The sequence below is a fragment of the Juglans microcarpa x Juglans regia genome, chromosome 6S (assembly GCF_004785595.1).
Source record: "Juglans microcarpa x Juglans regia isolate MS1-56 chromosome 6S, Jm3101_v1.0, whole genome shotgun sequence".
NCBI classification, from domain to species: Eukaryota; Viridiplantae; Streptophyta; class Magnoliopsida; order Fagales; family Juglandaceae; genus Juglans; species Juglans microcarpa x Juglans regia.
In genome coordinates, this window is record NC_054605.1 from 2,279,908 (window position 1) to 2,307,891 (window position 27,984).

At 37.2% G+C, this 27,984-nt stretch overlaps 1 protein-coding gene and 1 long non-coding RNA gene across 3 annotated transcripts; one reads left to right on the plus strand and one right to left on the minus strand.

The window, feature by feature from the left end:
* Positions 1-1,764: 1,764 nt before the first annotated feature.
* On the minus strand, positions 1,765-27,433 carry LOC121237723 (ribosome-binding ATPase YchF). Of its 2 annotated transcripts, none has more exons than XM_041134581.1 (11): positions 27,132-27,433; positions 24,564-24,752; positions 24,359-24,394; positions 22,481-22,591; positions 17,341-17,403; positions 16,339-16,593; positions 15,981-16,127; positions 15,873-15,900; positions 15,452-15,522; positions 4,825-4,884; positions 1,765-1,995 (listed from the first exon to the last, which is right to left on the minus strand). In XM_041134581.1, the coding sequence occupies exons 1-11, from the start codon at positions 27,354-27,356 to the stop codon at positions 1,927-1,929; spliced, it is 1,254 nt and encodes a 417-aa protein (XP_040990515.1). In that variant the 5' UTR covers positions 27,357-27,433; the 3' UTR covers positions 1,765-1,926. The 2 variants fall into 2 exon arrangements, with proteins under 2 accessions (XP_040990515.1, XP_040990514.1); XM_041134580.1 differs by having other exon boundaries at positions 24,341-24,394.
* LOC121237724 lies at positions 7,028-21,457 on the plus strand. The gene is made up of 3 exons (XR_005934960.1): positions 7,028-7,061; positions 20,256-20,263; positions 20,899-21,457. It is a non-coding gene; the product is annotated as an uncharacterized LOC121237724 (long non-coding RNA).
* Positions 27,434-27,984: the final 551 nt, after the last annotated feature.

Consider the following 27,984-nt stretch of genomic DNA (forward strand, 5'->3'; position numbering starts at 1 on the left):
TTAATCCACTTGATACAAGCTGTAGAAGACATGACTTAGAGTTATTGTTTGGGCCTACTATTATTGAAGACTTTCAATTTGTTTAAATCATTTAAATGATTAATTTTATTAGTTATAGGAAGTAGTCTAGAATAATCGGCCTTGACGATGCTTAGCCCACATATGTTTTATTTTGTTGAACTAGGGTTTCAAGAGTTAATGTAGCCGCAACACTATTCATCCAGGGGCATTTTGGGTAAAATGGGCCTTGTTTGCCTAGGGTTAATTAGGGTTTAAGTATTTAAATACCTTGTAGCCGTCCAACACAAGTTATTTCTAGACAATATTGAATTTTCATTATGAGTTGAGTTTACTCCTCTTATTCTTGATTGAAATTTTGAATTTATTAAAAGTAAATCACAACCTTTATGACTTTCATCATGGTAATATGGGTTCTTGAGAGAGGTTCTTCAACGAATCTAGATTTTAATATAATCTAGATTCTTGAAACGAGTTCTCAACGAGTCTAGATTCTCTATCCATTGACTTGATTTTTGGCTTTCTTGGATGAGTTTTCAAATTGATTGTGGGTTCAAGAGATTCTATTCCCACTGGTTCATATCAATTTGATTCGCCAAGAACCAACTTTGTTGACGGTTGCCCGAATAGATTCGGAAACAACTTTGCAGTCACTCCTGATTTGTCGATGATGGAGCTAGGGGGTCATCGTCAATTGCAACTTTTTCTTCAATAACTATTTATTTTTGTTTTCCTTCCGTTGAATCCTCTGATTTTTCTATAACAATATTCCGATTATGAATATTGTTTTGATTTGCCATCAACTTCAGCACCATCTCCATCAATTGGTTCAAGCATTTCTTGATCTCTTGAAGACTCTTCTCATGAGAGTCTACCTGCTGCTATAAGATTTCTCGTTTCGTCCTCCATGGATTGTCGACTCTCTGATACCAATTATTATGGTTCTCCCTCGCCTCCTACTGGAAATTACTGGGTAATAGTATAATAAAGAGATTGGGAAGACGATGGTGAATGAAAGGTGAAGAAGTAATTGAACAAACTGAATTCCATATACGTATGGGTGAGTTCGAGGCCACCCAATTCCTCCATATGAAACCACAAGGTTTAACAAACTTCAATTTAGCTATTCAAGATAATGAGACTAGGAAATGTTAAAAGGCAATGGGCCAACAGAAAAGAGGCCGAAGGCCAGTTCTGAAATACCTATTACACAGACTAAATAATACTAACGGCCCAAGGAAGAGAATCTCGGTCCATCTACAACACAGACTAAAACACTAAAGACTACATAAACATGAATGGTTATCTCCACCTGGTCTGAACTGTTGTGAATTGGTTCCACCTTCATTACACCTGTCGACATAACCATATTGTCCGAGAGAATTCAAGCTAGACAAGGTATAAGATTTCCCACCATTTTCTAATCCAAATATTTTTTATAATTTGAAGAGAGCAGTGTGCGGACCCTGCTCGATTTAATGTTAGGGTCTACATTGCCCATGGACAACATTTAATGCAATATGATCCACATGTTGTAAGAAAATTGTAGGAAATCTCAATCCGTTAGGCAACTACAGTGGTTACTTGTTGACATGCGTGTAATTATTGGAGTAAAATTTCATGTCGTCTACCCAAAGTATGGGCACAATGAGGAAGAAGATAATGAACAAAAATATAAAGTAGCTGAAAAAAGCAAATACAGTACCAAAATGTTAGAAAGAACCCAATAGTGATACACTCAGATCATTTTCTGCAGAAAGAACATTTTCTAACTGTGTAATTATGGACATAAATTTAATCCAACTTTTACTCAGCAAGAAATACCTTCGTTTCTTCCGTATCAAAATTCTTGCCAGCTTACTGGGTTGAGGAATGATTAAATAACTACAGCCACAACAATATTAAGCATTATACATTGAAACGAAACAGCATTACATCTCCTTCCCGTACAATGTATTCTTTACCCTCAGATCGTAACTGCAAAAATCAAAAGGACGCCATTAATGATATAAACAGTGTTGATTCACTTTGCTCTTCTAGAAGAACTGTTATCACTGAAATTAGAAGACTCGTGCTCAGATTTATGCACTGTCAGATATAACATGAATCCCGTATGGCTAATGCAGCAGCTCATCACCTAGCAAGGCATGCTTGGTCTATTACTGATGTGGAATTGTGGTGGCCTCCCCACTTTATTGATAATATTGTTTACATAGATGCCATTTCTTACACTCTTAAGGCCTTTTGTGCCTATTTGCAATGAAGATCTCTTTTCTATCAAAAAAAAGAAAAAAGAAAAGGTAATATATGTGTGCGCGTGCACGCCAGTTATCATTAATCATTTTATGTCCATCATGTCAAATATGAAATTAAAATTTCCATTCAATAACCTCACATCTCTTACTATGAAATGTTCAAGGAAGAACCCTGATTTCGAGTGCCCAAGGAACAGCTTCCAAATTCAATGAACTGACAACTGGTGAGGATGGAGGCAGGAATCAAACAGAACAGTGGGGAAACCTACAACGGTTTTTCTTTTTGGTCCCAAAATGTTATCGCTAGGCTTCATAATATAGGGTCCAAAACTGAGAATCCCCAAACGGGATACAGTCAAGAGAATTGATCTCGGTACCTCTAAAGTATTGAGATTTTACAACAGCAAGCTTCATGCAAAGAAGGGAAAAGACATGATGAAAAGCCTTCCATCAAGCATCTTCAAGTGAGAAGAGCACTTTATGGATTTATGTAAAAACTATGCCTTCCCATATTCTAATGCACACACCTAGTACTAGATAGACAACAAACCAAAAATATAAAAGTTCAACTAGAACTCAATCCCCTAAAGTAAAAGTATAGCCTGGAGCAAACCACATGACTTTTCTGAAGCGGCAATTGCAACTTTGAAGAAATCAAACACGCCCCTCCTGTTGTATTAGGAAACCTATGGTTCAAGACTTTGTTTGAATTATACTTTTGGCATTTTCATGGGTGTTATTTGTCTGAATTTTATTTGACATGCCCAGGATTGTTGAGTAGTTTTAAAAGGAAACATTAATCTTTAAAAGCGAAAATCAGATCCTTTGCCCAAGTCTGCTGCTCCTCTCTAGAACTTCTCTAGCTCTCAAACCCAAACCTCTCCAACTCAGAGACCCTAAGCCAGAAAAAAAGACACCAGAAATCACCTCCAGATCTGCTGCTCCCTTTCAGCTAAGAAATCCAATTGTTTTTCATCAATTTCTCTCTTCAAATTCCTTAAAAACAGACCCGAAAACCTTTCCCTGCAAATGTGTTCAGGTTTATTGTAATTTTCTGAAACCCTAATTGCAAGATGAGAATCATTCTCTTCTTCCCTTGTTCCCACCACTACTGCACCTTTTTTTTAACAGTTTTACATGTATAACTTTTTGTTTAGGTATGTGATGATGGGTTTCTCAAGCTGGATGGTGATTGAGACAAAATATCTTGAGTTTTCAGCACATGAGGGCATCAATTAATCAAGATTTCTGAAAATATCAAAGGTAATTAGTAGTTCAGTATCTCTTGGCAAGGTTACTAGGAGCTGCTTATTGACCACCGTGGAACCTTTACTTCAGAAGGAGACCAAGCAGTTTGTTAAATCGTCAACAGTTGGCCACAGGGCATTTGTCGCACAGTGAGGTTCTAAGATCAAGTGTCTCTGTTTGGCCTTTAGCTGACTATGGAAAGAGTGGAAGAAAAAGGACTCAATTGCTGTGCCAGGAGTTAGAGAAGCGAAGATATGGGAAAGGTTTGCACATGAGCTCCAAAGGATCTGGGACTATTTTAAGTGCATTGTGGAGATGAAGCTAGGGTGAAACAATCTGCAAAAGCTGGTTTTGGGAGTTTCCCAATGTGCAAAAAGTCAAAAGCCGTGACTGCAGTGGTTGCAACTCATTATGGGACCTCTAAACAAAGGGGACTTTTCTAAGTTTTCTTTATGATTTGAAAATCCTCTCTTTTGCTGTGAATGTGAAAAGTTCCTTGATGTTTTCTATGTTATGGTATACCCTAATCATTGCAAGAAGGTAAAGAACTTCATTTTCTTGTGCAAGGTATTCAGGTGGATAATTTCTGTCACATGATTTCTCCCCTAGTGCATGTGTAAACTAGCTTTCACTGTCATACCCTTCCCTCGGTATTTGAGATAGTTATTAAGAATATATGGGTCATCAGCCTTTCATAACATCCATAAGACTATAAAACTCATCACAAAAATACAATTATAACCTTAATGTAGCATTCCTTGACAAACTAGTTCACACATGAAAATATTGATAAATGTCCACGACAGCTTTCTCTAATCGCTAGTTGGTCCAAAAAAGGAAAATTATCAAAATTTCCTAGGTGTACACCATGCAGAGATTTCCTACGTAAAGAAATTTATAAAGTTGATTAAATGGAACACATCTCTCTTACTTATTCATGAATTTCTTGTATCTATTTCTAGTTCTTGACAAGGTGTCTTCTCTTGTATACATCTTGTGTACTTGGGCTACGCCAATTTCAATTTTATTAACAAAATTTCTTTTACCTATCACAAAAAGATCTCTTACTAATACTCAGATCCCTAGATGGCCTCATTCTCACACGTAAGCAAGCTAATTGTTTAGTTCAAATTGGTGAATTGACATAAGCAGACTCCAAAAACCCATCATTGACAGATGAATATCCAATCCAATTCAATGGTAGGCACAATGAGTTCAGAAACAACAGAAAGTTGTCTTTTTCATCCTATCTTATGAATTTTTATACAATAAAATAATAACAATAGTAAAGCAACAAACTCACAAGTCCTTTCTCCCTTGCAGCAGCAAGTGAACCAGCAGCAACAAAATCATCATAAGCCACCTGATAAATAAAACAGGTTGTTACTATGCATATTACCAGGTAGAAGGCAAAATAGAAGGCCAGATAGGAAACTGGCCTTAGTAAGCTGAAGCTCCATAGATACTTCAATGAGCAATAAAATCCCTAGTTTATAGCCAGATATACAATAGATCAATTTCTCTGAGTGCCTACCTATTGACTAAAAAACACCAAGCTAACAGATGTTTGTTTTATCAGAAGATTCAGAACTACTGTAGGATAAACAATAAATAAAAAATATATCCATTTTGAAGCATGCATTTTTTTTCTTTCTGATAGGTAAGATGAGCACTCGAGAGGTTTTGAACTTGTGCCACGTAAGTTCCCCCACCCAATTCTTCTTTTTGGTAAGAGGGAAGCTCATTGGCCATTTGAAGCATACTTTTAATCAGGATGCAAGAATGAGAATTATTCTCGACCAAGAAGGCCCATAAACTAGTGACTTAAATTGCATTCCGAGATTTTTACCTATTGTCTGAAAAAGCGGCAGCACCAATGTCATAATTTGGGGTTGAGACCTGAGGGTCTGATTTCATGAAGACCCTAAAAAGTTTTAGTAACAAATAAAAAGTGTTATCAAGTTGCTATGGAGGGAGATATTTTTCTGGAATGGGACACCTGGCGTGCTCTAGATGTGATGTCAAAATTCATTTCAAATCGTACTGGCACTCATCTGGATAAAATAATGTTGGAAAGTTTTCAAATTTATCCAGTCAACTCTCCCTGGATTATAGGAGAAATTTCTGTAATTATGTAATATTCTTAGGAGATATTCTAGGAGATATTCTTAAGAGATATTCTGGGAGATTTGTTAGCAATTGTTATTCTTTCCTTTATTATTCTTTCATTTTAGCTTACCCTTGTAGTCTATAAGACATACGGATTGTACCTTATTTTAAAAATAAGAAATACTATTCCAATTCTTCTCCACTTCTAGATGGTATCAAGAGCCTGGTTCTCTTTTCCTTTCGAAAGTCATAGCCTCTAAACCTATGCCTTATTGCCTTAACCCTGTTCAGCCTCCATTATGTCTGAAATTTCAGAAACTTCCACCATAGCCAGACCTGAACCTGTGGTCAACACCAAAACTGAAACCAAAGTAGCCCATACCAAACCCCATTCAGTCCAAATCACAAATATCCATCTCAATGAAGCCAACTTCTTGAGATGGTCTCAATCACTTCGAATGTATATCTGCAGGAGAGGTAAGATTGGGAACCTTACTGGTGAAACCAAGGCCCCTGACATAGCAGACCCATCATATGCTACATGGGATGCTGAAAATTCCATGATTATGGCTTGGCTTGTGAATGCAATGGATGAAGATATTAGCGCTAATTACATGTGCTATCCTACTGCAAAAGAACTCTGGGATAATGTTAGTCAAATGTATTCTGACATTGGAAATAATTCTCAGATTTATGAATTGCAGCAAAAAATAGGCAAGACCCAACAAGGGGAAGACAGTGTGATTAAGTATTTTGATGTCCTTAAGGGACTGTGGCAGGACTTGGATCTATTCAATGATTATGAATGGAAGAGCCCTGATGATTGCAACTACAACAAGAAGATGGTGAAAAATGCAAGAATTTTTAAATTCTTGGCTGGACTCAATGATGAGTTTGATGAAGTCAGAGGGAGGATTCTTGGTAGACAACCTCTGCCTCCAATCGGAGAGGTATTTTCTGAAGTGAGATGTCAAGATTGTCGTCGGAATGTTACGCTAAAGAAAAAAGGGGTTGATGGAACAGTGGAGAACTCGGCTCGGGTTGCTACTAATCCTGCTGTTTTGGCTATTGCTAATGCCTCTGTACAACAGTCATATCCACAATCAAAAATCTCAAATATGGTGTGACTATTGTAATAAGCAACGCCATACCCGAGAAACCTGCTGGAAGCTACATGGAAAACCAGCAAATTGAAAGAGCAGCAAACCTGAACCTGGACACAACCAAGTGATTCCTAGAGCAAATGAAGCCCAGACCAATGTTCTAAGTTCAGAGCAAATGGATCAACTTCTTCAACTGCTGAAATCCAATCCGATATCTGGTACTTCTATTGGTTCCTTGGCCCAAACAGGTAATATGCCGAGTGCCTATTCTAGTTCTTTAGCCTTTGCACCATGGATTATTGATTCAGGTGCATCCGACCTATGATCAGTATATCTCAATTGTTTCAATCTTATTATCCTTGTCCGGGTAATAAAAAAGTTAGGATTGCAGATGGGAGTTTTTCATCCATTGTAGGAACAGGTTGGCCCAAACAGGTAATATGCCGAGTGCCTATTCTAGTTCTTTAGCCTTTGCACCATGGATTATTGATTCAGGTGCATCCGACCTATGATCAGTATATCTCAATTGTTTCAATCTTATTATCCTTGTCCGGGTAATAAAAAAGTTAGGATTGCAGATGGGAGTTTTTCATCCATTGTAGGAACAGGTTCAATTAGAATTTCCAGGAAAATAGAATTAAAATCTGTCCTTCATGTTCCTAAACTTACTTGCAATCTTCTATCTGTTAGTAGTTTATCCCATGATTCTAACTGTCGTATCATATTCTTTGATTCTCACTGTGAATTTCAGGACCAAAGCTCGGGGCGATGATTGGCAGTGCTAGGATGATTGATGGCCTTTATTATTTTGATGATACCCTATTCAGCAATAAACAAGCTCAGGGCTTGAGTGGTAGTACTAGTTCAATCCCTGTGCGTGAACAAATAATGCTTTGGCATCTTAGATTAGGGCATCCTAGTTTTTCTTATGTGTTGCTTAGTCTGTTTAAAAATTTGGATTGTACTTCTCTTCATTGTGATGTTTGTCATTTATCAAAAAGTCATTGAGTTCCTTATAATTCAAAAGGCTACTGTGCATCAAAACCCTGTTATTTGATTCAAAGTGATGTTTGGGGTCCCTCTAAAGTTACTACCTTATCTGGAAAAAAATGGTTTGTGACTTTTATAGATGATCATACTCGGATTTGTTGGGTATATTTGATGAATGGAAAATCTTAAGTTGAAATATTATTCAAGAATTTTTACAGTATGATCGAAAATCAATTTCATACAAAAATAAGCATATTTCGTACGAATAAATGGTACAGAATATTCCAACCAAGTTTTGGGAAATTTTTTGAAAGAAAGAGGGATTCAGCATCAATCCATGTGTTGTGACACCCCACAACAAAATGGCATTGCAAAATCGTCATTTACTTGAGGTTGCACGGGCTATAATGTTTTCTATGCATATTCCAATTTGTGGGGGATGCTATTCTAACTGCTTGTTACCTTATTAATAGAATGTCTACCCGTGTACTGCAGTATATTACTCCTTTGGCATGCCTAAAAAAATCATTTCCTGATAATAGGATAATTTCTTATCTGCCTCTAAAAGTATTTGGATGCACTGTTTTTGTTTGTATTCCAGCTCATCTTAGATCTAAACTTGATCCTAGGGCTGAAAAAGGTGTGTTTCTTGGATATGCTCCCAATAAGAGAGGGTACAAATGTTTGAATCCAAAAACAAAAAAAAATACATCAGTATGGATGTCGTTTTTGTTGAAAATCAGTCTTATTTAACCAAACTTATCTTCAGGGGAGAGAGAGAGTAGTGAGGATCGGTTTTGGAAAATTTCTATACCAATGCCTGATGTTTTCCTTGACATTGACATCCCTCTACAAAACATTCAAGGAACTAAAATTTTAAATAGTGAAAAAAATGGAAATCACAATCTGCCTGTACAAAGCATAAGGGAATCACAAACAGGGGGAGAATTGCTACAGAATAATCCCTCTTCTGAGCTTCGTGTTTATGCGAGAGGCAGGTATCGTTCTAATACTAAGGGTCATCCCACAATTCCAGAGCAGAATCAATCATCACCTCTAAAAACTGGTTATTTGGAAATCCCAGGTAATCCTTCTACTACATTTGCAGTTGATCAATCTACTGACCTTGATGTACCTATAGCCATTAGGAAAGGCGTTAGAACCTGTACCACACACCCCCTTGCCAAATATTTATCATATCACAGACTCTCTCATAATCATAAGGCCTTTACATCCAATATTTCTCACCTATTTGTTCCAAGGACCATTCAGGAAGCTATGGATCATCCAGATAGGAAGTTAGCAGTTTTTTAAGAGATGAATGCACTACGGAACAACGGTACTTGGGAAATTATTGATTTACCAAAGGAAAAGAAAACTGTAGGTTGCAAATGGGTGTTTATAGTTAAATGCAAGGCTGATGGCAGTATAGAGAGAGGTTTACACAAACATACGAAATTGACTATCAAGAAACTTTTGCTCCAGCGGCCAAGATAAACTCAATCAGAGTGTTACTCTCCTTAGCTAATACATTCTAACTGGCCCTTATACCAGTTGGATGTAAATAATGCTTTTTTAAATGGAGATCTAGAGGATGAAGTGTTTATGGAATTACCACTAGGTTTTGAAGGTAATCTTGGCAGAGATAAGGTGTGTAAACTGAAAAAAATCATTCTATGGGCTCAAGCAATCTCCGAGAGCTTGGTTTGAACTATTTGGGAAGGCTGTAAAGGGTCATGGTTACTGCCAAGGTCAAGCTAATCACACCATGTTCTATAAGCACTCAAGTGAAGGAAGGTTGCTATTCTAATTGTCTACGTTGGCGATATTATCTTGACAGGTAATGACAGCAAGAAACTTAGAAATTAAAACAGATGCTTGCTAATGAATTTGAGATTAAAGACTTGGGTGACTTGAAGTATTTTCTCGGTATGGAATTTGCAAGGTCAAGAAAAGGTATTTTTGTTTCACAAAGAAAATATGTGCTTGACTTGCTTGGAGAAATAGGTTTACTAGGGTGTAAAGCAGCTGAAAAACCTGTAGTCTGAGGCATTTCATGGTGCATTGGGGTGACTTTAATGTCACTTGATTTCCAAGTGAAAGATCAGGTGTTTCTAGCCTTAACTCGGCCATGATTGATTTCTCTGATTTCATCTTCAAGCTAAACCTACTGGACATCCCTCTAGTTGGCAGTGCTTATACGTGGTCTAATACTCGTGAGCATCCTTCTTGGTCGAGAATAGATAGATTCTTGGTATCCCCTTTTTTTAAAGTTAATAGGCAAAGTCCAAGTACACAAGACGTACACAAAGGAAATACCTGTTACACACTAGAAAACAAAAAAGAGGCCAATACAAATTCTGAAAAAGTTCATCATTCAGTACAAGAGTCTCCACAAACACAAAGTACTAAAAAAGAAATCCCTAAGTTCTCCCAAAGAACCTTTTTTGTTTTCAAAGCATCTCCCATTCCTTTCCAGGCAAAGACACCACATCAAGCACAAATGAATCATCTTCCATAAGGCAACAACTCGTTTTCTTCCCTCAAAACCATACCAACATGCAAGTAGATCCACCAATTCCTTAGGCATCACCCAATCTAATCCCATCAGACCGAAAACCTCATTCCACAAAGACCTGCCACCTCGCAGTGAAGGAAAAGATGATTTACAGATTCAACATCTTTCTTACACGACACACCAACCCACTAAAAACATAGCACACTTTCTTACGTTATCCGTGGTCAAAACTTTACCAAGAGAAACTACCCAACAGAAAAACACCACCTTAGTAGGAACCTTCACTTTCCATATGCTTTTCCAAGGGAACTCAAAGCCACAGTAACAAGTTAACTCATAAAAAGAACTAACTGAAATCTGGAATTTCCTACATGATCCCACAACAGACTATCCTCCCTTCCCTGCACCACTCCTGAATTATAAAGTCTTCCCAAAAAATCAGAAACAACATTCACTTCCCAATCATTAGCATCTCGAACAAAATCTACATTCCACTGAATATTATTATTTGTATAAAAGAAAGAATCTGCCACAGCTGCATTTTGATCCCTAGCAATCCTATAAAGATTCTTGGTATCCCTAGATTGGGAAGCACACTACCTAGATCTAATCCAAAAACGACTTCCCAGGTTGTGCTCAAATTACTTCCCTATAATCATTGATTGTGGGGAGATTCATGGAATTTTTATACTTCAAGTTTGAAAATATGTGATTGTAATCTAAAGGGTCTGTTGATGGAGTTCAATAGTGGTGATCCTCTTACACATTATTTGACACCCCTAGTTACATCTTGGCTTGTAAGCTTAACGTGTTAAAGAAAGACTTTTTTGTTTTTTTTTTTTTTTTATAAGTAAGAAGCAATTGTATTGATAAAGATAGGCATAGCCCAAGTACACCGGAGGTATACATATGAGTATACCAAATTAAGAACTAGAAATTGTTACAAGGAAATCATGGAAGCTGAGACCATTTAACTCTAAAGCTATGCTTCCAAAAAAAACTCCTAAACTCCTCCAAGGAGCGTTCATGATCCTCAAAGAATCTATCATTCCTTTCACTCCAAATACACCAGAAAATATAAATAGGCTCCATCTTCCACACCGCTGCAATATGTGGTGTCCCTGTGATCCCTCTCCAGGTAGCTAGTAGTTCCAGCACCGTTCCTGGCATGACCCATGCGATTCCCAATCTGCTGAAAAAGTAGATCCATATGTCTCTTGCAAAATCACAATGTAGGAGTAAATGATCCACCGTTTCTCCACTATTTCTACACATACAGCACCAACAGGTAATTATGAGTCCACGCCTTCTTAAGTTGTCCATGGTTAGTATCTTCCCTAAAGCTGTTGTCCAAACAACGAACGCAGCCTTGGGAGGTGCTTTACTCCTCCATATGTTCTTCCAAGGAAAATAAGGTCTATCTTGAGCTGTAAGAATGTCATAGAAGGAGTGTACCGAAAATTTCCTGTTCCTGGAAGGCCTCCATTCCATCATGTCATCAGCTGGAACCACGACAGTGAAGTTAGTAAGCTGAAAAAATCACCAGATCACTCACTTCCCAATCTTGTGCCTCCCTAGTGAGATTAATTTTCCACTCCTATGAACCTTGTCTAACTACCCTCACATCAGCTACCATAGCTTCCTTTAAAGAAAGACTTAAAGGATTGTAATAAGTAGGTGTTTGACAATGTGGAACTCCAAAAGAATTCTTTACCTTCCATGTTTGGCAGGTGTGGAGGAGGTTAGGATTCTCTCGGATGTTGAGAGAGACTGCAAAACTCAGGTGACTATGGACCTAGAAAGGGGATCCTAATAGAAGAAATCTCAACGAGACAAAAGTCAAGGGCTTTATGGTTGAAAGAGGTAGAAAAGTGAACCAAGTTCTTTCATCGTGTAGCTAACTCTCACAGGAGGAACAGCGTCATTGAAACGATGGTGCTGAATTGTGCAGTCTTTTCAAATCTTCCAGAGATCACAGATCATATCATTCAATATTATGAGTACTTACTCTCTAAGCAATTCTCTTGGAGACCGAACCTTGATGGACTTGCTTTTGATTCCTTTGAATCATAGGAAGTGAAATGGCTAGAAAGGCCTTTGGTGGAGGAAGAGATCAAGAAAGTGGTCAAGAGTATGCCCTGACTGGTTCACCGTGGCTTTCTTTCAAACTTGCTGAGAAGTTATTAAAACCAAAGTCACGGGGAGTTCCATGAGTTTGGAAGATTTGAAAAAAGTCTCAATGCAACTTTCTTTGCTCTTGTTTTGAAAAAATTGGGGTGGTAGAAGAAAAAGATTATCTCCTTGTTGTCTGGTGAGTGGGATGTATAAACTCATTGTGAAAGTCTTGGCAAATAGATCAAGCATGGTGATGAAAAAGATCATATCAAAACCCCAAAATACCTTTGTAGAAGGTATACAGATTCTTGATTTGGCGATCATTGCTAATGAATGTTTGGATGGCAAGATCAAGATGGGAGTACTAGGTTTACTTTGCAAACTAGATATTTCAAAAGCTCGTGTTCCATTTAATTGGAACTTCTTGCTTCACATGCCTAAGCGATGTGGTCTTGGGGAGATGGGATGCTTGGATAAAACATTGCATTTCCTCGGTCCACTTTTCTATTTTGGTGAATGGCACACCAATAGTTTTTTTATAGGCCCTCGGGCTTTAGACAAGGTGACCCATTATCCCCATTACTCTTTGTTTTTGTAATGGAAGGTTTTAGTAAAATGATCTTAGGTATTGTGGATGGTAGATTACTATCTGGATTTTTCACTGAGCACATTAGATATCTCTCACCTTCTATTTGCATATGACACTCTTATCTTTTGTGGGGCCAACCAAGATCATATTTGAACTTCAAGAGCCCTTCTTTGTTTTGAAGTTGCTTCTAGATTGAGAGTGAACCTGCCAAGTCAGAATTGGTTGCAATAGGTAATTTCTCTAAGGTGGAGATTTTGGCCAACCTCTTGGGATGCAAGGTATCTTCTTTGCCAATAATATATCTTGGCCTCCCTTTGGGTGCCTCGTTCAAGTCTTTTATCTATTTGGGATAGGGTGATTGAAAAAATGGAAAGACGGTTGGCTAGTTGGAAAAGGATGTATCCAAAGATGGGAGGGTTACTTTCATCAAAAGTACTCTTTCCAACTTATCTACCTACTACTTATCTCTGTTTCCACTACCCACCAAGGAGGCTCTCTGCTTAGAGAAGTTACAGTGGTATTTTCTATGGGCAGGTACGGACAAGGAGTTTACATTCCACCTTATGAATTGGCCCAAAGTATGACCCCGATACCAAGTGGCAGTTTGGTAGTTCGGAACTTGCTAGTCCAACAAAGCTATTTTGGGTAAGTGGTTGTGGAGATACCAAGTAGAAAGGGGAGCCTTATGGAGAGCTGTTATTGATTCAAAGTTTGGTGGGGCTTAGGGTGGATGATTCTCAAACAAGGTGAGTGGACCACATGGGGTTGGGCTTTGGACGCATATAAGAAGAGGATGGGATACTTTCTCCAAGCACACTTGTTTCGGGATGGGTGATAGGTCCAAAATTGAATTATGGCATAATCTTTGGTGTGGCAATAGGCCCCTCAAGGAAGCCTTACCAGCTATTTATGGAATTGTTGAGGGTGCAAGCAACTTCAGTTGCAGATCTTCTTTACCTATCCAATGGTATTACCCAATGGAACGCCACTTTGAGCTGCACAAGATTGGGAAGTCGACACTTTCTCTGAGTTCTACAATCTTCTACTCTTCTATAGTGAGGGTGGGAGAGACTAGCAAGTTTGTGTGGCGCCCTTTAAAGAAATAGAGATGTACTATTCATTCATTCTACAAGTCTCTCATCACATACAATACAAACCTATTCCCTTGGAAGCGCATTTGGAAGACTAAGGCACCCCTAAAAGCAGCTTTTTTTGTATGGACAGCCTCATTGGGGAAAATTCTCACAAAAAATAATCAAGAAAAACACTGGTTTATTATTATGCATTGGTGTTCTATGTGCAAAAAGAGTGGGGAGACTGTTGATCACCTATTACATTTTGAGGTGGCCATGTCACTCTAGAACGATTTCTTTGCTAGAGTGGGATTAGCTTCAGTGATGCCAAGAAGGGTTGTTGACTTCTTAGCAAGTTGAAATGGCCTATGTTGTAATGCTTAGATCGCGGCAATATGAAAGATGGTCCCAATATGTCTATGGTGGTGTCTTGGGAAGGAGAGGAATGAAAGAAACTATGAGGATCGTCAATGGTCAATGTAAGAGCTTAGAATTCTATTTTTTAATACTTTATTCCATTGGTTAATGTAATCAATTTCAATGGCTTGATGTGATACCCCATATGATAAGAGGATAAAGTAGGTGGTGTATGGGATCCTCCCACATTGCTTAGGAAGGAGAAGTTCTTGCTCTTTAAAATGTTCCAATGGGGCTCCAATTGTATCATCGACTAGTCCTTTTAGAGTATAGGCCATGTGGCTTGGGTTTTTCATTAGGGCGTTACAAATGGTCAGAGCTTATCCCAACAAAAAATGTGGGACTTGAGACATGCCACCTACGACGGATGGGCCTGACGAAGACGTCGGGAATTTAAGAGAGGAGATTGTGATACTCCATATGATAAGAGAATAAGATAGGTGGTGTATGAGATCCCACATTGCTTGGAAAGGAGAAGTTCTTATTCTTTATAATATTCTAATGGAGCTCTAATTGTATCATTGACTAATCTTTTTGGAGTATAGGCCATGTGGCTTGGCCTTTCATTGGGGCGTTACACTTGAATAGGCATGATTTTCTTGTATCATTGGACACTCATGCTTAGGTGTCACTCTTGTATATGTGTCATGTACGCAGGCTATGCCAATTTATATCTTAAATAAAATCCTTGTTTTACTATTAAAAAAACACTCTTATGCTCTCCACTTGTCACAGCCCTCTTCAATAGATCACTATGCACCAAAAGCTTTTACAGCTCATTGTAATTGACCCCGAAAATAACTTCTCTCTCCCAAAACATAACTGGTGAGACGTTTAAGATTCCAAGGAAACTAAAGTTCCCTTCTTTTTCTCCCCCAGGAACATTACCTACTGTATTTTAATTAACATTTTTAAAGTGCTAAAATATTAAAAAATACGATGAATAATTTTGAGCAAAGATCTTATTCCCTACAGGGGGAAAAAGTAAAAGAAAAGGGAACAATCAGAACGCTTACTGTCTCGGCTCGAATGAAACCTTTCTCAAAGTCTGAGTGGATAACTCCAGCAGCTTGAGGTGCTGTCATGCCTGAACAAATAAAGAATAACGATCAGACAAATATCTGACAGAATAAAAGTGTCCTAAAGGAATAAGTCTACTGAATATCCTGAATATACATCGCTTAACGCCCAGGTTATTCCAAAGGAAAAGTTCTTCTCTCATACAACTACTAATCAAACTATTTTTTTTTTCTTTTGACAAGTTGTTCATCATATCTGACCCACTCCTGGCAGAAATGTGGTACTTGCTTGGAACAAGTCAAGGCCCACCACTTATTAAAAAAAAAAAAAAAAAAACAGATGTCATGTCAAGGCCTACTAAATAGAAGTTATCATCATTGTAAGACATCTTTGACATGCAGCAGTACAAAAGCTAACCTGCAAGTATGGTCCATGCTTTTGTTTCCTGCACAAAACAATGAAAGACAGATGTTTTAATATATGAAGGGAATATAACATTTAATAATATAAACTTCTCCACATCACCTTCTCGCCAGAAGTGAAGTATGTACGCAGCCCCAGAAGGCTATATGTTGCTCTAATTAGGTTTCCAAGACCACTTTCACTGACACCAAGAGACTTTAAGTACTCTACCCTTTCTTCACATGGAAGTTCAGTAAGCTCTGACTCAACCTGCAAGTAGGTCGCTAGTTTACTTGCCTAATGTAATTGTTAACATCGGGAAGACCCTATCACCCAAGTGTTCATATAAAAATAAATAGAACTGTCTAAGCAGAAGATAACATTAGCATGCCCTCACTCGTACTACGCGCAAACACATGCTCGGAGGCACCAGCTAAGATAACTTATACTAAGGGTTTCTGTTCAGAAGTAGTCACCAAACCTGTGCTGAGATTGTCACCAGTCCAGAGTTCAACTCAGATGCAAGATTCTTCACTTCTGTGACGTGAGAGTTATTTTCGGGCTTAGCTAGATCAGTCTCCGCAACATTTGCAACATATATTACTGGTTTCATTGTGAGCAAACAAAGCTGCTTTACCGAATCCTTTTCAAACTCTGTTAAAGTTACCGATCGTGCTGGTTTTCCATCCATAAGTGCCTGCTGAATTTTTTCCAAGGCAGACTTCTCTGCTTCCTCCTGGAATAATGAAGGTTGCATGTATAAAGATCATAGCCACCTTACATACTTTAAAGCATATCAAATAAACAAGGAGAGAACAAAAACAAATCTGGTAGGAATGATGTAGGTAGTGAAAAACTGGTATGTTGAGAGTCAGGGATGCTTAAAGACAGACTTCAAAAAAGACTCTTTGATGAGATTCTTAGCTTTCGACCCATAAATTTATACCACAAAATTAATCATGTGTGGAGTACTTGAACGTAGAGAGGAATCATTAGGCAAGCTATGATCTCAAATTCAAAAGGAATGTCAATTGCAAACTTTCTACCCTCCATGAAGTATTTGACAAAATTTCATGATGAGGAGAAAAACATGAGGTCAAAAACTCTATCCCACAAACAGAAGATATCAAACATGATGATCAGCCCGCAGCAGTGCCTAGAATACCAACTAAGCTTTTACAAGGACTACCCTGATGCTTCCTTGAAAGATTTAGCAAAGCCTATGGACCTATACAGGAGAACTCAGTTGATTTAGTCAAAGGAACAAGTATAAAACACGCCAAGTTGAAGACACAAGAAGATGACTTTTGTTAATGATATAAAATAGCACTGTGTTGCTGTTCCATGTGAGGGGGAGGAAGGCGCAAAATAATAACAAGCTACTTTCTGCTGGAAAGGCAAGTGGTAACGTTTTTCTCTTTTTCACTTTTTTTTTTTTTTTTTTCAGCAATTTGTATGGAAACTTGGAATCATGATTACTTACCTTAAGTTTAGATTGTGAATCCCTTGCCTTGCCTTTCTTGAGCTTCTCCATCCTTTTCTCAATCTGCACTACTTGTAGACAGTACAATTTAGTTCTATTTGTTCACCTCACCCTTGTGAGCTATCATATCCAATGAAAAATGAGAGCTAGTAAAGATTAATCAGAAGGAATGTCTGTTTGCCAAAATAAGAGGAAAAGCTCTCAACCAATGTTTTTGAAGGCAAAATGGCAACCAAAATGTTGAAACGCCCTCTACGTACAGAACCTGGGGTTTGTCCCTCCAAGAAATGCATTAAAAAGGAAACTTTTTCCCACAAGAAAACAGTATTGCACGTGGGAGCGCGCGCGCGTGTGTGTATCCTTAGTAGAATCAAGTCTAGATGAGCACATACATGGTTACCCAAAGTTCTAGCAGAACAATGAGAAAAAAACAGGTTGAAGGCATTCAAATGAACTGGGTCCTTTTTTAGTCTAGTAAAATTATCTTTATTTTATGAGTAAAATGACTTGGGTTAAACAATGATATGTTTACAAAAATTTCTTGACTATTTCTTGACCACGAAATAAGAGGATATATGGGATGATCCCAATGCACTAGCTAAAATATTATGCTAAATAGTTTTAGCTGAACCCTGCAGAGAATAACTAGCTTGAACACTTTCCTAAGTAGACAGCATGCTAACGCATAATGGTACCAAACAAGGAGGCACTCATCCAACTAGAACCCCAGATAAATGTTTTTGATCGGAAAACACTAGGCAAATGTTAACAGATGGCAACCTGAAGGCTGATTAAGAAATTTCTAAAATTAGAAACTGCAACTCAAAACCATTTTCTAACAATTACTACAATGTAATTCAGAGGCTTATAACTTACATCCTCTAAAAAACAGAGAAGCATCACAGTGTACACGGCCAATATGTTAACTCATAATGGTACGAAACAATGAGGCACTCATCCAACTAGAACGCCAGATAAATGTTTTTCGATCGGAAAAGACTAGGCAAACGTTAACAGATGGCAACCCAAAGGCCGATTATTTCTAAAATTAGAAACTGCAATTCAAAACCATTTTCTAACAATTACTACAATGTAATTCAGAGGCTTCTAACCTACATCCTCTAAAAAACAGAGAAGCATCACAGTGTACACGGCCAATGCACACAGCCAGACATAAAAATAAAATAAAATAAAAAAAGACCAAGTAGGAAAACCATTATAAGCAAGTTTCCGATTCAAAACCAAGTTCATTCAATGTCCAGTTCTTATCACAAGAAATTTGGATATAAACTTGTTTTGGGATAATTAGGTACTCACAATAGCATAATTAGACATTTCCAGGCTCAACTCCATAGTAGCATAATCATCAACAAAATCAATCGGCCCAAATACGGACTCAAGTAGCCCAAACAAAGCCCAATCAGAAACCAACAAACACGAACTGAACTGACAGGCCAAACATCAACATGAGTGGTTCGATTATGAAAAGAACCAATAGTGAAACCATGTGGAGCCCAAAAACAAACAAAAATTCAAAAGTCAAAAAGAAATCAAATAACTAAACCAACTCAATATTATCCCTATATCGAGATAAGGAATAGCCAACAAGCACAACCAAGTAGGGTTCTTACCATTTCACCGCCAATCAGAACCTTGACCATTGATGCTCAAAAACAGCCGACAACCACCATGGCAACACTCACTCATGCCACCAACTAACAAACTGTCATACTTTCACATTCTATCATTGTGAACAAAACAATATGCTATGATCACCGGTAACCACCACGAATTGTTACATGTGCAACACCCCAGATTGAGTATAGGAAAGGTGATGAATAAAATCCCATATTGTCTAGGAGACAGATGTTCTTGTGTTTTATAATGATTCCAATGAGCAACAATTTTAACATTGACTAGTCCTTTTTAATTATAAACCCAGATGTGGTTTGAGCTTTCCTTGTTAAAATTGGCTACAAAGTCAATCTCTAACCAAAAGTGTAGGACTTGAACTATGTCATCTCAGGAATGGCCGGACGACGATGTTAGAGATTTGCATGCTAAAAATTGTAAAACCAGGTTGAGTATAAGAAGGTGGTAAATGGGATTTTACGTTGTATGGAAGGGAAAAGTTATTGTAGTTTATAATAATTTCAAGAAGCTTGAAGTGCAATATTGATTAGCTCTTTTTGAGTATATAAATTCAGATGTTGCTCAGGCTGTCATAACCAAGTCCCAAAAATGCCAAAGTTTGATCAAAACTCTGATTTTTGTTTGAATCAATCAAAAATCACCATCACCATCACCATCACCATCTTTGCGTCAAGATCACATCAAACTACACGGCAATACATGCACTAAGACTTGGTTAGAAGGATGGAGAATTATGAGCATATTACAATCTAGGAATAAGAAAATTTATATTAATGTAGCATATTGCAGCATTTTGACAACTCCTAAGGACTACTGTATGGACCTCCATATGGAGAGTAAAGACCATAGTTTGTAACCCAAAAGAGTTATCTTTATAGCAACTCGATTTTTCCCAAGTGATGAGATGGGTCATGGAATCATAAGGAGTAAAAACCCTATAACCAGAGGGCTGGTTAGACAGCCCAGAGACACAAACAAACACTTAAAAATTCAAAAACCCAAAAAGCTTACATTGGGCCCAAAACCATAACTGACCAGAGGTATTTAGAGCAATGTTTTGAATACCATACCGGATGTCGTACGAGTCAAGGCACTAGAACGAAATATTTCAGTACCGGTACCGTTTCGTGTACCATTTCGGGATAGTCAATATATGAATAAATTATATATATAAATATATATATAAATTCTATTCCAAAATAATAGTCTATATATGAATAAATTATATATAAATACATATATATAAATTATAAATAGCCTAGTCTGAATTGTGAGTCAAAAAATAAGCTTGTAGTTTGAAAAAATGAAAAAAAAAATTACGGCCAAAATATAGGCCGGTATTTGGGCCGGTACGAAACATATATGATACCTGTACCGGCCAATAGGCCGGTACCTTAAATAGCGGCCGTACCGGCCAGTACGGTACGAGATTAAAAACACTGATTTAGAGTGACAAAAAAGGCTCTAACACTAGCCAAAGCAAGTCGATGCACAATAGAGTGTTAAAGCCACTTAGCAGCAGCTTACATACTGGAAAGTCTACTTTTGACACATGCTACTATTCAGCAAAGGGACTGATAGAGAAATGATTAAAGGAAAATGGTTTTTGATATGTGCAAATGTTCTTTGGAAGTGTATGAATGTTATTTGAAAAAGAAACATGTTTCTACCTTATTTTCTTTGTGGTGTTCCTATTTATTGCGGATTTGACTCACTTTGACTTGATATGATATGTCCCCGCTGAGGTTGAAATTGAGGATGTAGGCCAGATCTAGGAATAGAGACCATGTCCTAGTCAATACGTGTTCATCACATTGTTTAGCATTTGGTATGGTACAACCAAATGATATTGAGAATTTTTTACTAAGTTTTGAGTTTATGCGATTTTGCTACATTACTACTCAGTTTCAATTATTATTTTTTTATGTCGGGGAACCTCTCCAAGGCAGGGCCCTTCGGACCCACCCCTGCAAAGTAAACTCCGGTCCCATGCACTGCACCCTCAGAAGTTTCCCTATATGGAACTGGTTAAATCGCTGGCCTTTCACCAGGGGTGTGGCCGCAAATGATTGTTTGCACCCATGAGGTGTTGAACCTTGGACCTTGAAAGGAGTGATACCCCAAGACCAAGGCCTTCACCACTTGGGTCAACCCCTTGGGGTTAGTTTCAATTAATTTATCCTAGATATTTATGGATGAGTAATGTTATATATAGTCTTAAGATGTGCGAGTCTCACATACTCCCTTTGAAACAGAAATGAGGCCCAATGAGTTTTTTTCATATGGGTCCTAGATTTGCTCCCTTTTTTCAAAGGGAGTGTGTGGAGCTTGCACACCCTAGGACCGTATCTAGCATTATTCTTTATGGATCTCTTACAACCTGCCTCCAAATAAGGTAATGAAAGTGACATTTCTATCCCTACAGAGGAAGAGGGTGTTATAGGCTTTCTTGGGGTTGTTACGGATTGTTACTATGAGCTAACTGAAAAACCCCCAAGACAACACCAACTAATCACAAGAAACCTCCTCAATGTACTTTCACATCATAGAATTAGAGGAAACTTGGCAACCATGAGTCAAAGCTGTTGTCCACCTCTAGAACAATGAAAGCAATGAAAGTGATGAAGACAATTGCAGACAAAATTGCCTTCACATACCTTCTATCACTGAAATGAAACACAGCAACACAAAATGCCGATCCCTACCAGCCAACACAAGCTTCATCACAGCTCTGTTGAGGATTAGCATGAAGCAAGTTTTGGACTGAAGCCTTTATTACCACACTGGTTAGGTTACCAACAGCTGGGGTGGAACAGTGTAACAAGCAGACACACCATAAGGAATCCATAAAAGATAAAGAGAGATCCACATGTTGCACTCACATGGTGTTTGGAAAAAAGGGTGACTTAAGGGCATCAGCATTAACAGCACTGAATAAGGGAGCAACAATTTAGATGTATAAATGCTGCTGAATCTCAAAATAACAAGGCGTACAATAGAGAAGGCCATGTAGCCCAGAGAGTAGATCTATTCCATATTGGCTGAGGTGCTTACAATGCAAATATTCTTCTACGTCAATAAAACACTTTTATCATTTTTATATTTCTACCAGCTTTGGACCACTAGTAAGAGATGCAAAATGAAGCCAGGACCCCTCATAAGCTAAAATGATATCAACTTCAACAAATAATGAGGAATCTAATAGATCGTGTGTCTTATAAACAAAATGTACTGCATAACGGTGAAGTAATTCAAACTAGTTCTATTTATGGGGAAAAACTGAGAAGACTCCAGAAGAAATTATGCATACAAAAACAAATGCAAGCCATACAATCAAGCCAAAGATCCATTTCAGGTCGATCCAGTCAAATTGTGATAGGACAGGAAACAGGAATTATAATCAAATTCAACATGATGCTACGTGATTTGAAATTTGACGAGCTCCTAATTTTGTCAGAAACGTACACAGCAAGCTATAATAAGATACCTGGTCCAAATCTGAGAAAGCAAGTTCCAAGTTGATAACATCGATATCAATTTTGGGGTCCACTTTACCATTGACATGAACAATGTCATTATCTTCAAAACAGCGTACAACCTGAAAAATAATTAGTAGGCCTCTTATGATATAGAAGTGGAACATACCAATGGCACCAACTTACCCTTAATAAACAGACAAGGTTGTCAAAATCATTGGTTTTGCAACTTCCTCACATAAATGATAAGATAATTTATCAAAGATAGCACCAAGATAAAAGGGATTGGCGGAATGGGCTAATTAAAAACAATTTATTGATGGTCATTCAATCCATAATCCTTCAAGTTCTTTATACATATAATAAGTTTTATTCAAAAGAATAAGGGCGATACATCAGTACACTGAGACTATACAAGAGATACACCTAGATAGAAAAAAGAAATAGATCTAGAAATCCTGGAAGCAAGAGAGAGAAAAAACCGACAATATAGTGGACCATTAACCAATAATAAAGGGTGCCGAGAATCTTGAGGTTCATCATTATTCTCACAATCTACCTCCCCAAACCACAAATAGCTCTACCATCCTTTGGGGCATCACTCACTAAACCTCTAAGAGGTGAAACATCGACACCCACAAATCGAAACCTCACAATTCTTTTGTTTTAAAGGAAGATAGATATTTGACTCGGTGTTTATTGCTAATGAATGTCTAGATAGCATAACTAAATCAGGAGAACCGGGACCACCATGAAAACTGGATATGGAGGTGGTCTATACTCATGTCACTTGGCAATTCCTACTCTATTTGCTTGGTAGATGTGGTTTTGGGTAGACAGGGTGTGCTCTAATTTGTCTCCACAGTTTTTTTTCGTGGTGCTAATGAATGGCACTCCAACTAGTTTCTTTTTTTTTTTTTTTTTTTTTTTTTTTGATAAGAAAAATTTATTAAACCTCATAGTTAGGCAAAGCCCAAGCACACAGGTAGTATACAAGAGAAAGATGCCTAATTACAACGTAATAGCAAAGAAAGAAGCATACAAGTCATTAAGATTAGCCCCCTCTAATACAATGGCCTTAGCCCAAAGTAACAAAGATTGATCAAATAAAATTCTAATACCCCCCCCCCCCAAAGAACGTTCTCTATTTTTAAAGCAATGACCATTCGTCCCGTTCCATATACACCACATAAGACATAAAGACACCATCTTCCAAACCTCCGCAACTTGACGATTTCCCCTTACTCCATTCCAACAAGCCAATAGATCCACCACATCTTAGGCATCACCCACGCAATATCCAACCTTACAAATATATCATCCCAAAGAGCCTTCGTCACGTCACAATGGAAAAGAAGATGTTCTGTTGATTCTCCATTCCTTTTGCACATAAAGCACCAATCCATTATGAAAATACTGGGCTGGGTCGTTACATGGCCTCTCCATTTCCATGAAAGACCATGTAATGACCCAGTCCAATAATTCTAAGGTCAAAATATTGATAATTTTTATTGGACCTAAATTATCTTCAATGGGCTACATTGGATAAGCCCATGAGTGATAAATTATTGAGGTTGATTAATAGGAATCTTAATTAGGCTCAATAACTAGGTCAAATCCCATTTATTATTTATTGAAAAAGTTAGATTCCTTTTAGAATTTAAAGATGGGCCATGAGAAATTTATTTCAATTTAAAATATCACTAATTGAAGTCCCCTACACAGTACCTATCACTGTCAATCCTACATTGAATGAACTACTAGATCATGGTTTTCAATTCAAACTCTCTTCTTAGATGATTGTGACTGAGTGTTCAGCATATTATTGTAAAGTCATGTACGAACGCAAATATTTTATGATGCACAAAAACCTGAAGTATGGAGTCCACCTCACGAATATGTGATAAAAATTTATTGCCCAACCCCTGCAATGAGAAAATCGAAAATTTATTAGTTGATGCATACAATTCATTTGCAATAGAATCTCTTTAAGATAAACCATGGTCAAATGAAAAAGTAAGTAAATAAATCAACATTGACTATTGGTTGACACCAAAAAGAAAACTAGAACTATTAAAAGACAAGCAATGTCACCTCCCCTTGACTTGCACCCTTCACAAGCCCAGCAATATCTACAAACTCTATGGATGCAGGGACTGTCCGCTGAGATTTGCTGAGATCAGAAAGCACTTGGAGACGCGGATCTGGAACAGCAACAATCCCTACATTTGGCTCTATTGTGCAAAAAGGAAAATTAGCAGCTTGAGCCTTTCCATTCTCAACCTACACATCCAAAACTACCATGTCAAGAACACTGGTTAGGAGCATAAATATTACCAATCCACAAATCCAATATTCACATTATCAAGTAACTTGATCAATAAAGTAATAAAAGAAAAAGAACCAACAAGCAGATACATAGTACAATGTGAAGTAAGAAGTCATACGCAAACCATATACTTGACTAGATTGGTGCGTTAATTTGCCAATGCAAGGCCCTATTTATTTGCATCAAAACATAACTCTAGTCCACATATGAAAAGTATTGAGTGTTGTTCCATCTTGGATCTAAGATTCTATCAATAAATCAAAATATAAACCAACTGAAATATACAAGGGTCACACGTGACTTTATGAGAATTTTGTTAATTTGTGTTAATTCTAATTACCGTTGGCCTATGTTTTGGGGCTTCAAAGAAGAGTTAAAAAGTTATTCAGACTGTAGAATCAAAAAACAAGAAGGCCCAAGCAATATTGGTCTATATTTTGGGGCTTCAAAGAAGAGTAAAAAGTTATTCAGACCATAGAATCAAGAAATAACAAGGCCCAAACCATGTGCTAATAGGAATAGTCGAAAGAATGAAAGAGAAAAAGAAAAACAAAGAATCCTTGTTGGATAAGGATTCATCTTGACTAAGTAGACTGCCAGCCGTAGTTTAGGTGAAACCCTAGAATTTAGGACTCCTTTACAACTAGGCCTCGTTTGGATGTTGAGATGAGATGAGAAATTTGTGAATAATAGTGAAATGGTTTTAGTTAAGATGTTTTATGGGGTTTTGGGAAATGAGAGAGAAAAAGTTGAATAAAAATATTATAAAGTTAAAATATTGTTAGAATATAATTTTTTAATATTATTTTTGTTTTGGGATTTGAAAAAATTGAATTTTTTTTTTGTGTTTTTTTTTTTTTTTTTTTGAAAATTTGGAAAAGTTGTAATAATTAGATGAAAAAGTTAAAGATTTGAAATTGCAAGTATTTGTATTTGAATAATATTTAGATGTTGAGATGAGATGAGATGAAACCATCTTACAATCCAAACGGGGCCTAAAACTTGTAGCCTGGTTTCCCTAGAGAGTCTAGGTGAAATTCTAGGAGCTTTTTCCAAGTTTCTCTCTAAGAAGAACCTAATTCTCCAAAGAGTCAACACCCCTATCTGCGGTTAGCCTTGATGAAGAGCCGAGAAAGCCAAAATTTTAGAATATTCCTTGCCCATTATTGGCTCCCAACTTGTCATAGGCATATTAGGAACTCTACGAAATATTAATTTCATGGAAACCTAGTCTTATTTCGTTGTCCTTGATGTATCCAGCCAAAAGCCTTGATGTATCCAGTACTTATTCATGCAAGTATTGCCTATCTCTTTGGACCTTGGCTATTGTTTTCAATGGGGCTAATTTTCATGATTTTCTTGTATCCATCTCTAGCTCCTAATTGTAATTAGGTGTTCTCAATTGTATATTTCCTATGTACTTGGGCTACACTTAGCTCTTAATTTAATATAAATTTACTTTTACTCATCAAAAAAATATCCACACATTGGTTATCATGCTAATCTCACACTAGAGGCCCAGGTTCGAACCCGGGCACAGACACCTAGATTTCCAAATTTTATACCGATCAAAAAAAAAAAAAAAAACATTCATGCAAGTATTGGAGTCATACAAAAAAAAAACCACTGCATAAACAGAACCAAGACTAACTTTGTAATTTTGCTTTGTTCAAAACTGTTTCCCAAATATTGCAAGCAATGTGATAGTACCGCAAGAATACACCAAAAACACGAACTCAACTTTCTTGAATCAAACACAGCCAAGTTACATCACTGGCCAGAGAGCCGCAATTGCTAGATTTTAACAAACACGAATTATCATTAGCAGTTACTTATATGAAATAACAATTTCATACAATTTTCATAAAATTCCACAAACTCATAATTTTTTCCCAAGATAAAACGAACTACCATAGGAAATAATGCAAATAATCTGATAGGTCATAGTTGAAGGGAGGACTTGTGTTTCTCTGTACCATTGATTAAAAAAGTAAAAATCTCCAAAATTCAAATTCTCGAAATTTTCTTCAGTTTCCCTCAACACAATAAAAGCATTAGAGCATTACACATATTCTGTTTTTCTTCGATTTGAGAACTTACCAACTCATTATCCTAAGAATGTAGCACCCTCATCTAAGCGGAGCATTAACAATCAAAGAAACTAAGAGGAATCTTTTCTGATAAACCAAATACTTTGAATCAGCAGAACATTGGTTTCCTACATTTTTCCCAGCAACCAATTATAAATACATGCATGTGTGTGTGTACATATATATATATATATAGAGAGAGAGAGAGAGAGAGAGAGAGAGAGAGAGAGAGAGAGCGCTTACAACTGCGTTGAAGAGAGTAGATTTGCCGACATTAGGGAGGCCAACAATGCCGGCTCGAAGGCTCATGCTTATTTTGGAGGATGAAGAAGAGAACCTCCGGCTGAACCCGAAAAAGCCTACAAAGTGAGACTTCTCTGTGAGAAGAAGAGAGTGGTTTCTGGAGACGGATGACTTCAATGGACGAACCAATGCCGGAATTACGTGACCGCATGCTATTCTCACCATTGTTTCGGCGCGGGGAGATAGAGCGAGGGAGAGTACAAGGCTTTATTATCTCAACCCTGTCCAAAAAAACTAACACAGGGAAAGGATGGCCACGCGTCTTTTATTACTCTCTTTTTTTCGCTTTTAATTGATTTGTATAATAATAATAGATGTGACAATGTTGTTCGACTTATAAAATCAACACCAACAATAACGAGTCAACCTGATGCAAAATTAACGGATTTATTTTTTATATAAATAGATTTAGATCAAAATAGATTGATTTATTAAGACATAATTTATAAATAGATCAATAACGAGTCAATCCGATTTACCCAAAGTCAACCTGCAATAACTTGTTTAAATTTTATTTCAAAATCAACTTTATTACTATTGAATTGTAATATTGGTATTTCTCAATATACTTATTTTTTTTAGTTAAATAATTTGAAAAATATTGATATTTTTTGTGGCTACTAAGAAATATATATTTTAACTTTTATATGAAATTATGTTAATCAGGTCAAATAGATTATACAGGTTAGTTCAACTCATTTACATTAAGCAGGTTGAAATAAGTGATATCGTGTTGTCTCATTTCTAATTAAATATTAAACGGGTCAAAATGAGTGACACGACATGACCTGTT

Coding starts and splice junctions, on each gene's coding strand:
- LOC121237723 (XM_041134580.1), bottom strand. CDS start 27,356: ATGGTGAGAATAGCATGCGGTCACGTAATTCCGGCATTGGTTCGTCCA. Junction 16,594..17,340: donor ATTCACAATCTAAACTTAAG/GTAAGTAATCAT, acceptor TCATTATTCCAG/GAGGAAGCAGAGAAGTCTGC. Junction 15,901..15,980: donor ACTTCACTTCTGGCGAGAAG/GTGATGTGGAGA, acceptor TGTTTTGTGCAG/GAAACAAAAGCATGGACCAT.